This window comes from Geospiza fortis, unplaced genomic scaffold, assembly GCF_000277835.1.
Source record: "Geospiza fortis unplaced genomic scaffold, GeoFor_1.0 scaffold10, whole genome shotgun sequence".
NCBI lineage: Eukaryota > Metazoa > Chordata > Aves > Passeriformes > Thraupidae > Geospiza > Geospiza fortis.
Genome location: NW_005054326.1, coordinates 6,490,953 through 6,502,386, shown reverse-complemented (window position 1 = coordinate 6,502,386; position 11,434 = coordinate 6,490,953). Strand labels below are relative to the sequence as shown.

The 11,434-nt window shown below is 38.4% G+C and overlaps 1 protein-coding gene across 2 annotated transcripts in view; it reads right to left on the bottom strand.

The window, feature by feature from the left end:
- Nucleotides 1-593: 593 nt before the first annotated feature.
- Nucleotides 594-11,434, bottom strand: part of FGD4 (FYVE, RhoGEF and PH domain containing 4) — a 67,098-nt gene continuing 56,257 nt past the window's right edge. For both annotated transcript variants that reach the window (XM_005421062.3, XM_031057006.1), the window contains exons 11-17: nt 11,015-11,187; nt 8,773-8,803; nt 8,505-8,600; nt 7,502-7,627; nt 4,903-5,043; nt 3,613-3,753; nt 594-3,426 (exon numbers count right to left, since the gene is read on the bottom strand). In XM_005421062.3, coding sequence (XP_005421119.1) covers nt 3,169-3,426; nt 3,613-3,753; nt 4,903-5,043; nt 7,502-7,627; nt 8,505-8,600; nt 8,773-8,803; nt 11,015-11,187 — 966 coding nt within the window. In that variant the 3' untranslated portion in view covers nt 594-3,168. The remainder of the gene's footprint in view (nt 3,427-3,612; nt 3,754-4,902; nt 5,044-7,501; nt 7,628-8,504; nt 8,601-8,772; nt 8,804-11,014; nt 11,188-11,434) is intronic.

The following is an 11,434-nucleotide window of genomic DNA, read 5'->3' as shown; positions in this document are numbered from 1 at the left end:
GGGTCACAACAAGCCCTGAAGTACTACAGGCTTGGGGAAGAAAGGCTGGAAAGCTGCCGGTGGAAAAGGACCTGGGAGTGGTGGTTTGACAGCAGCTGGACAAGAGCCAGCAGTGTGCCCGGGGGGGCAAGAAGGCCAAGGGTGTCCTGACCTGTACCAGCAACAATGTGTCCAGCAGGACCAGGACAGTGGTTGTCCCCTGTACTTGGCACAGGCGAGGCTGTGCCTCAAATGCCATGTCCAGTTCTGGGACATGAAAGACAGGATAAGAAGGACATGGAAGTGCTGGAGTGGGCCCAGAGAAAGGCAACAGAGCTGGTGAAGGGTCTGGAGCACAAGTCCTGTGAGAGGTGGCTGAGGGAGCTGGGGGTGTTCAGCCTGGAGAAAAGAAGGCTTAGGAGGGACCTTATCATTCCCTGAAAGGAAATGATGGCAAGGAGGGGATTGGTCTCTTCTCCCAAGAAACAAGCAATAGCACAAGATGAAATGGCCTCAAGTTGCACCAGGGGAGTTTTAGATTGGATTTTAGAAAATATTTTGTCACTAAAACAGAGGTGAAGCATTGGAACAGGCTGTCTAGGGAAAGGGTTGAGTCACCATCCCTGAAGGTATTTAAAGGGTGTGTAGATGTGGCACTTAGGGACATGGTTTAGTGGTGGCCTTGGCAGTGCTGGGCAATGGTTGGCTCAGTGATCTTAGAGGGCTTTTCCAACCTAATTGACTCTACAGTCATATCATCATATTTTCACTATAGCTCAGACCTTCCTATCTGAGAACTCCTTTAAAGCAACTTCTTCCTTTACCCTCCACACCTTGACCATGGAAAACTGTTTTTATACACTGGGATGTGGGAAGACAACTCTCCATATCCCACAATTGCACTTGAGGCTCTTGTAGAAGATACCCACTCTTGGGAGATGGCCACGAAGGAAAGAGAGCCACCAAGAGTTCTGCTTGCTTACCTGAATGTTCCCCCATCCCTTGCCAAGGTATATGTAAGATTACATGTATTAGCTAGGGAGATCTTATATTACCTTGGCAAAAATCTGATGGTATTCACCAACATGAATCCAACCAGGCTTGAGCTGCCCATTGCTAAAGGTAAACACAGCTGCCAGTAGAAGTAACTTGAAATCTCAAAGAGAATTACAGAAGAGCTTGCACATCAGATAAAAGCAACACCAGGATTATATCCAGAACAACCTGGACTCAGGGAGCACCCAAGGAAGAGAATTCAGAATAGACATGCACCAAGTCAGCTGGAGAGTTAGTACCACACCATGTCCTGATCATTATTAACACTGGTGCAAAGCTGCAGAATCTAAAGGATATGGTAGATCCTGGATCTGTGCAGGTGAGAGCAAAATCCACCCCACTAACATTAACTTACATGATATTCTTCTGAAGGAATGATGACACTGCATGCTCATGTGTGCTTGATACTACAAACAGGTATGAATCCCTTGCTAAATGCAAAATGGGTTGGGGTTTTTTTTTCCCTATAATGTTGCAGAAAGAGTAAAGCAGGAGTAGGAGTTCAGTGGATAGTTTGCTTGGCAAACTCATTATAAAAACCCAACAATTGAAATCTGTCATGTTACTAACAAAATTGAACCTGAGCTCTTCAGCTTGACATGATTTAAAGTACAGATTGCAGATTTATTGAGAAGTAAGACTTCTGAATGTTCTTAAGACAAGCTGATTGTAGAAGTTAGGTATTTTCCTTCCTTAAAGGGTTTCAAAAAGGAAAGACAGCAATGATTTTAATTGATAGTCAATCACTACCTCTGAGTTTGCCATATTTCACTCAAGGATATTACAGTAAAAATTTTATGGAAGTCTTTTGTCTCTATGTATAAAAACTCATAGGAATGGAAGTTCATAAGGAACTTAATATTGTAAAGCCAGTGAGTCCTTATATCCAGAAGCAGAAAACAAATAATGTTAGTTCATAAAATTGCAGATTTGCAAGCTCAGACTTCATACTAAATTTTTATAAACCAGGCTCCACTTTAAAACAAGAATCTTTGAAGATTGTTGTCATAAATAAGCATTACAATACCTAATCTTCTACAAAAATTAAAAAAACTTAAGTTCAAATTGTTCTTTTGCTCCAATAACCATAATAGCAAAAATACACATTCCCAGAAGGTTACTAGAATCTGTTGCTTTTCTCAAACCACATACTGCATTTGAGCAACAAACTACTGCACTCTTAAAAGCTAACAGTGATAGGACACTGAAGAAAAGCGACTACTTGTTTAAACACAACTGGAACTCATTTGTCCATTGCATGCCACTTACATTACTGCTAATTTTTTGATGCATAAAATATCAAGATCTTTAAGTGTCAGCTATTAAAACAAATCACTGAACAGTATTTTTCAATTTAGGACTGTGTTTAATTTCAAATAGAAAACATGCTTTTTAAAAAATAAATTATTCACTAATAAGAACCCAGTATCAAGAAATCAAAGCAATAATCAAGTATTGTACATTTTTAATACTGTACATATATTATATATAGTTTTCTCATATTTTAGGTATTTATTTCTACATTGAAAATCATTAGATTGTTTCCTTGATAAATTGAAACCTTAAAAGCCAATATACCTGTGAAAGCAATTTGCATTACTTTAATTAAAAAGATACAAGTGAATACAACATATGTACAGAACTGTGGAAATCAATCTATAAACGACATACATTGAACCAAATTGTCCCTGCATATTTAAGTACAGATCTATTTTGGCAATGTGGAGGTATATCTTTTATCCTGTTGCAAGTCCTAACATGTAAGTAGGAGGCTTCAAATATTTGCATTCTTAAATGTTAACTGAAGAGCAACTGGATTTTAAAAAAATTGCATTACAACGAACAAGTAGTACAGTAAAGTTAGTAAGTATTTTAATAGCATTCACATTTTTTTTAAAGTCTCTGAAATGGACCTGTACATCACTTTTATTGACAGAACATAAATATAAGAAGATCCCTAAAAAGACCAGAATTCGTTCCCAAACATAAAGTGCCAAGATGTGTATGGTAGTAAGAAGTTTCTTTTTCTTTTTTTTTCTTTTTTTTTTCCTTGATTGAGCCAAGAAAGGTTAACACAAAGGTTAACCACAATTTCAACTAAAATTTTTTAAAAATGCCATGTGCTCCTGTGCTTCAGCATTCAGATCTTTTAGAAGATTCAGGCTGCTCTTCTAAATTCACTTGCAGTTCATTTTGACATTCTGGAGTCTCACCTTTGACAGCTAAATGGATAACTTTTAGCCACTTCTGTTTCAGTTCCTCATTGTCTGCAGCAAAGCTGTGCACAGACTTGGACTGGGTCAGTTTGAAGCTGTGGGGGAGGTCAGCACTTTTTGGAGTGTCATCCACTGTGTAGCCCAGAAGAGGAATTGTAGCCAGAGCTTTTACATCCTAAGAAGAAGAAGGAGTTGTTATTTTTTAAGAACAGACAACAAATCTATCCATTACTTCTCATTTGCAGTACAGTTTGGTGAAAATACTTGGATCTTTCCTCCACTCCCAAGCTATTTGCTGTGTCTTCCTCAAATACCAGTGACAAAAATTAACTAAAATCTTTCCCATTTCCCCTGTACATACCTGTGGAGCACCATACATGTAGAGCACAAGAGCCTCCTGTTTGGGTATGACACACCATGCCTTCTGCCAGGGCTTGGACTTCTCCATGTACTGAAGAAAGCTACATATGACACTGTTTCCAGAGACTTCTGCAGATTCAATCTAGGAGACAGTAGAAAGCATAAAAAGGAAACTAAACTTTCCTTCAATAAAGACTAAAAACAGAAAGAACAAGAAAGCAGCGATGTAAAGTTATAAAAAATATATTGCCATTCACATCAGTTCTTGGATAGTATCTGCAAAAAAATCTTCAGGAAATACCCAAGAAAGATTATGAAGGACTGGATTTATGGAGAATATATATATATATTAAACATATGCAATCACAACACACATTCCCTTAGCATATGCAATCTGTTCCTTTTTCCATCAGTAATTTTGGATTATAGACTCCTATGTCACTCCAATTTTCATTTTGCCACCACAGCCTGCCTTTCTCTGTATCTGAGCATCTACAACAATGTCTGATTTCCAAAATAACACCATGTTAGGCACTGAAGTGCCACTAACTATCCCACTCGACAATTTATCTACTTAGACAGTCAAAATATTACGACAGTATCAAGTTCAAACACATTTTTAAGAATAATCATTCAAGCACTAATCCTAGAGAAAAGATTAGATTAATTGCTTAAAATCTGTAGACTGAGTAAAATGCTACTCAAATTAAATACTGAACTTGAGATGATAAGAAGAACACAAAATGATTATGTGTTAAAATTTCCATTGACCTTGACTTTTCAGATGCCAAAAGCTGAGGACAACCTGAAAACTTAAAGGCCCATTTTATACACTGATCAAAACAGTATCTTACTACTCAGACTCTGAAGGAAGAGCACAATTCTCCCCATTCTCCTTGTTTCCATTCCCAATTCTTTCAGTCTGGGTATATATTTTTAAAAACCAACTGGTAGCAGTGGGGTTTGGTGTGATGAAAGCTTAAGTGCAGGAGAAGAAAACTGAAAATTTATAAGGGAAGGTTATATTTTGTCACAGGAGCTGATGTAACTGAAAGAAGCAAACAAGTTCTAAGGTTTATAATTCCCTTAAAAATGTAAAGTTGCAAAAAACAAAGCACTTTTGCAAAGGTGAGTACAGGAAACGAAAATCTATGAAATTATATGAAATTGATCCACATACTTTTTATTTCTCAAAGCAAAAATCAACTCTGCAATTATGCTACCATTTTTCACCTACTGATGAACCAAAAGGATTGCAGCTATACATATATAATATTTTTGAATGACATACCTCCAAGATGCCCTTCCTCTTCTTTTCTTCACTGTCTGTACAACCAATTATAACATGATAGCAATCCTTACAGACTTTGTTCAATTTATTGCCATCATATTCGAGATGTGCTTTGTAGTCAGAACATTTCCAGCAAACCACCTTAGGAAAAAAATACATATAACATTTAACTATTTATAGAAGTTTATTAAAATATAAATAAAAATTAGGATTAAGCTATTTTGTAGTATATTTTTAATTATACAGAACAAGAAAGATGTCTTTATAATATGTCAGCAATAACTTATTTGAAAATAATGATTTTCCAAATTTGTGCCACTACTTCTTAACTAGAAGTGCTTATTCCTATTTACCTGGTGGAAATTTTGTACTTTGCATAAAATCCCATTCAGCTTTTAATTATATCTGTAGTTTCAAGTTAGGTATAGAATCAGAATATAGCTCAAATCGTGCTGGCAGTCTCTTTATATGCTAATCTGAAAAGGTACATTCACCACCTGATTTTCTGTGTAACCAGAATAAGGTTATGAGATTAAAAAAAAACCTACAATTGAGATGACTTTTTAATGATACAAGTCTGATAAAATCAGAAATGGCTACTTTTTTAACTTGCCAAGAAATATTAGCATGTTTAAATGTATATATATACCTATACATATAAAATTTACAATTTTAAAATCAAATCATAAATACATAGAATAAATAAGTCAATATCCACTGATTTTTTCCTGATTTTTCTTTTCAGTATATATGTAAGTGAAATGCAAGAGAGATATCAAGGTTGTTTCATTAGAATTGTTTTTTCACAGAATTTTTCTTTCACATGAAAAAAGATGCCCTGAATAAAAAAATGTGAGTGAAGTTATTTCAAGAAAGATAGATAGATAAATGGACTTGAACCATTAACACGTCTGAACAAAACTTCATTGTGGACCAAGGCTTTGCAGGGCTAATCTAGATCACCACCTCCATCTTATACCTCTAGACAATCCTAGTTAAGTATTCCAAATTAGTCACTTCTGGAAAGCCATCATTGCTAGCCCAAATTCACTCCCATGAAAAAATTTGAAATTAAAGCACAAGGAGATGTGATAGAACTATAAAAGAGGGAAGTAGTTAGGAGTCTAAACAAAAAGGGAAATAAAAAGGGAGGGTGTGCTTTTAACATTAACAGAATTTTAAGACAAAAAGATCTGGGGGAAAAACCCTCTATGACAACTGCAAAACCAATAATTTAGAGCTTCTGAAAAAGTCTCTAGTGTCCTGTAAAGCACAAAAGCAGCGTTACGAATGCAGCAAGCCCTCATACCATATAAAAACATTAGAAAGGAATCAGACAAGACACCCTGTACCACAAATATTAAACCTGAGCTTGTGCTACCATCTGGTGGAGACAGGCAGAGCTGCTGGGTAGCAAGAGAAGAAAGCACAGTGTGTTTGCTGTTCTTTTGTTAACTTCTGAAAACTGACAAGTCATACTGCTATTGCCTGATGCTTGCTTTCAAGCTGGATGTGTTACTGTAGCACCCCACAGGAAAGCAGCAGCAAAACTCTCTCCTCACCCTCACATTCCCTCCTTCCCTGATGCTTTGCACATGTTCACACTTACTGAACCCAGCTGGGAGCAGCTCCAAGTTAACCTAAGGAAAAACTGCAGGGTTTTATGGTCTTTTGGTGGAGCCAACCAGTGCTGCCTGAAATAATGCTGGGTTATGCCATCTTAATATGGTCCTGAAACTCTTTATATTAGTAGAGTTCTCTCAAAATTACAGTATTAACAATATATTGTGTGCAGGGCCTTGGGACATTATACACAAGGGTACATGCTCCCAATGACTAAAGCAGGCAGAGGGTCCTTGGTGGTGTGCAGAGCTGCTTCTTGCAGCTGCAAGTGCAGCAGCAGACTCCACAGCACTGGAACAGGCTGCCCAGGGAAGCTGTGGATGGATGCCCCATCCCTGGAGGGGTTCAAGGCCAGGCTGGATGTGACTCTGAGCAGCCTGGTCTGCTGGAATGCATCCCTGCCCACAGCAGTGGGGGTGGGACTTGTCACTGTGATTTTTTATGAAAAATCCCTTCACCAGGATTTCTTCTCCTGACAAGATGAGAAACCTCAGGTTCTCCATGTTTTGCTGCTTTGGAATGTGATTTGGAGAATTGTTTACCCAGCATGTAAATTGTTTTAACTTAATGATCAATCCCAGTCCGGCTGTGTCAGACTCTGTCATGAGTTTTTATTATTCATTCTTGTCTAGCCTTCTGATGTCTCCTTTCCCTTTCTTTAGTATAGTTTTAGTATATAATTTTCTTTTAATATAATATAATATCATAATATAATAAATCAGCCTTCTGAGAAGGAGTCAATTCTCATCTCTCATCATTCTCTGACTTGGTGTCAATTCTCATCTCTCATCTCATCCTGGGGACCCTCACAACACTGCAACAATTGGTGACCACAGGGACTGGGTGGTGTTTAAAGTCCCTTCCAACCCAAGCCATTCTAAACTTCTAAGATGACAAGAAGCCATGAGAAGCCAGGCAGGTGCCTGGAGACCCTTCAGGAATGCTGAGCAGCTGCAGCAGGGGGATGTACACTCACGTGTCCACATGCTCTGCAGTGGTGCCTCCTCCTCGTCAGCGCGTTGAAGGGCTCCTTGCACTTCATGCACATGGTGACCTCGTTGTCCCGGATCCACCTCGGCGCCCTCTTCCCAAGCTCAGCATTCTAAAGGAGGGCCAGGAGGAGGAGAAAAGAATTTTAAAAGCCTGGTAAAAAACTGCACAGTACTTGAAATAAGGAAAATAGTTATTCCCATCTGTAGCAGGCCCAGAGCCTGTAAGACTTCCCTGGTGGTCAGAAGCCTAAGACAGGAAACGCCAAGTCATGGTGTCTGGACTAGAAGCCCCTCTCTTCTGCCTTCAGACCCCTTGCTTATCTCTCTGTAAGACTATAGGTAATTTTCCTTTAACCCTTGCTACTGGACAATTTCCAAAACCCCTGTACCCTATATAAAGAGCTGCTTTTGCCCAGCTCAGGCAGAGGAGCTGTTGCTGAGAACCTTCACAGAAGATCTCAATAAAGACACCCCTGTGGAACCTCACACAGCCTTCTCCTCTCTCTCCCTGCATCTGCCTGCCTAGGCACCTAGCAAGCTGAAGGGCTGAAATCACAATGAGCTGATAATCACTAAAGAGCTGATATTAAGATTGCTAAGGTTGCCTGTGGCTAAGATCTGCTTGGGAGCTTGGACCAAGCAGGTCAGAGCTATCCGGACCCCGTTGTTACTCATCCTCTGGAAAGGAAATTACAAAACATAGCTCAAGATGCTTTTTGAAATCTATAAAACAAATAACAAAGAACCCAGTCAAAAATCATGATGCATCACTGAAAGGGTGCTCTGTTACGTGTTTCAAGAAAGAAAGAGGCTTGTTTACAAGATTTGGCATTTTGAAGAAAAACAATTACCAACAAGATGACTGCTTTGTGATTACTCTGCTTTAAGAATGATGAGCTTGAAAACAAAGTTTCTGCCAAACTTTTTCCACTTATTGAAGAACACAATGGGTATTAAGAAGGTTACAAAGGAATGAGAGCAGCTTACAGAGACTTCAACAGGCATGTCTTCATATTCTTTAGCAATAGCATTTCTGAAAGTTTCATTCCTCTGCTGGAAAGCTTCAATAGTACTCTGAAGTGCCTAAGGAAACAGTGGAGAAATTCCTCAGACATGGTAAAATTTAAAACAGACTCTGCATTCTGACCAGTTATTGATCAGCAGAGAGAAGGCAGAGACAGAAAACATTAATATTACTTTTCTGATTGCTTCAGTGACAAAATGTTTAGAAAATAAAGAATGTAGATGAGTTTACCTTTATCCATTCTTCTTTATCCTGTTCAGAACTAAAAGAAATATTTGACACATTAGTTTGAGGCTCGTTTAGGAAACATTATTCCACTATCAACAACTTCTTGCAAAAGCCACGTAACTCTTCAGTAAATGTCAAGAATTTAAACAATACTAATTTTTAACTGTCCAATTAAAAAAAAAAAAAAAAGCAAACAAAAAAAAAACCCAAACAAACCAAACCAGAAGATAAAAGTTAGAAACATGAGAATTAACACTTCAGTGTATCTGGCTCTCCAAGAGTTGCCTCCTCCTTGGATAATGTGTTGGGAAAAAACCCTGCTGCACCATGTAATACCAGTCATACAAAAATTAATTTTTCTATGGATTGCTCTGAAGGATGCCAAAGAGAACCTTTACAGCATCTCAATTAAAACAGCTCCCCACCTGTTGTTTTGCAGTATTAGCAGAACTTTTAAGCTGGCAGAAACCTAAACTACTGTTAGCCCTTCCCACCTACCATCTGCACATGAGGAAGATGAAACCTGTCCAAGCCAAAATCATTCTTCCTACTTGCTTACAGTAAAAACAAAAAGCTGGGCTGTTAAGCATAATACCTGACCAGCAGCCTTCCAAAGAAATAATCTACCAGCTGTTTAAAGACAGTAATTGAAAATGTACTTCAATAATAGTTTGAAAAATAAATATAATCCTCCTACTAAAGAATATGCCAAGAGTAAATTAAAAATTATTACAGTGTTAAATACAAGTTCATTAATTAAGGACATTAAGGCATAGGGTACACACACTACTCATGCATTGATAAAGATTTTTCTAATATAATTTAACTTATTCCTTCGCAGTTTTGTACAGACTTAATGTATTCTAACTATGATCACAAAGCAAAAGATAAAAATCTGTGCTGCCCTCACCTAAAACAAATTAATGCAATAAACTTTCTCCTATAGGTAATGTAGGAAAGCTAACAAAATAAACTTACTTTGCTGTATCAATTTTCTTCCAATTAGAACATGCTTCAGAAATGATATAGCAAGATGCCACCTTTCACCATTGAAATTGGTGTTATTACTATGGCATATATATTATTATAACTATGTATTATATCTATTATATTATATGTATTATAACTATGGCATAACAATTTACAAAATATTTAGCAAGATATCACACAGTAATTTACAGCAGATATGACTGACAGCCAAAAACCTGTCCCAGAAATCTTGCAGATCTTAGTGGAAAGGGTTTTTTTGTGCCATTTTTCAAAGTATACATTTAATTTGAAATTGAATAAAAGTGTAGGTAACTACCTAAATGCTGTTCTCTTTGCACATTCTCTGCTGTAACTCTCATTAAATATTACACGTTTCCCATAAAGGCAAGTAGCTTGCAAGTTCATTGGCTAGCAAGTTATGGTTTGTCCCCAAATACATAGTGTCAACACAGAACTATACCCACCACGGACATTTTCCTGCTTATTTAATCCTTGCCTCTCTGCAATGAAACCCTGACTGCTAAGAATAGGATTTTTAAGCAGGAGAGAAGGAGCATCTTTTTGAGTCTAGATAGGGGCAATTTAGCCTAGGCAATGCAAAAAGGTGAGGGGAAGGTAACTCTGCAAAAGGAGGATACAAGGACTAATATATTGGAGAGCAGAAAAGGTGCCAGTGAGAAGAGTGCACCTGGAGGAAAAGGACCCAAGAACTAAGAGGACACCTTGCCTTCCAGGAGGAGGTTGATACTTGAGGCTGGAAGAAAACAAGTAGATGGGAAATGGGGCTGAGGAACAGAGGAAAGCAGATGCTCAACTACTGCTGCAGAAAACTCTGTTCTGTGGAGGTAAACCCACTGGGAGGGAGAGCTCTGTTTGTTGGACCTGCCCTGAGGTGAACAGACTCGTTGGTACCAAGGCAGCTCAGATCCCAGAGGCACCAGTGATTATCACACCCAGTGTCCTAAAACACCTCAGTCAGACAGGCTGCCTTGGCACTGCCCTCAAATTCCCAGCCAGCCCATTCACAGCTATCTTGGGCATTTCTGGAAAGTTAGCCAATGTGCTATGCATCCTAGATGCATCTTCTGCTCAGGGAGATTTTTGGACTCACAATTCATGATTTTTTGCCAGCCTAGGTTATTTCCAGAACACCAATATTAAGATGAAATCCGCTGCCTCGTTCTTCAAATCTATTAATCCACTCTTCTGTGTATGTATATTTGATCTCAAGGAACTGGCTAAAAAGACTGCTTACCTGGCCTGCAACTCCAGTGTCCTCTCTTTTCCAGACACTTGGAAAGTGTGTGGATATTCTTCATTATGGGTTTCTATAATCTTCATGCCATCTATGCCAACTCTGGTTCGAACTGAGTACTTGGATCCTACCAGGCTGAATTTGGGGACGCAGTAGAGCAACATATTGTTAAACTGGGGGGAAAAATAAACACGTGGTTTTGCACTAAGAAAAACACAGATAAAACCACAGTTTGTCCACTGAGAGCTGGACAATATCACAAAGCTAGACTTTGGTGGGTGAGAAAGCAGGTTCTTTCCTGATCAGCTGGCACATGAGAAGACCAAAGCTCTAATGCAAGAAAACTTCTCTTTCTTTAGGAATAGGATTCAAGGACAGCTTCAGTGAATGTAAGAATAATTGCTCTGCATATGCAGCAGT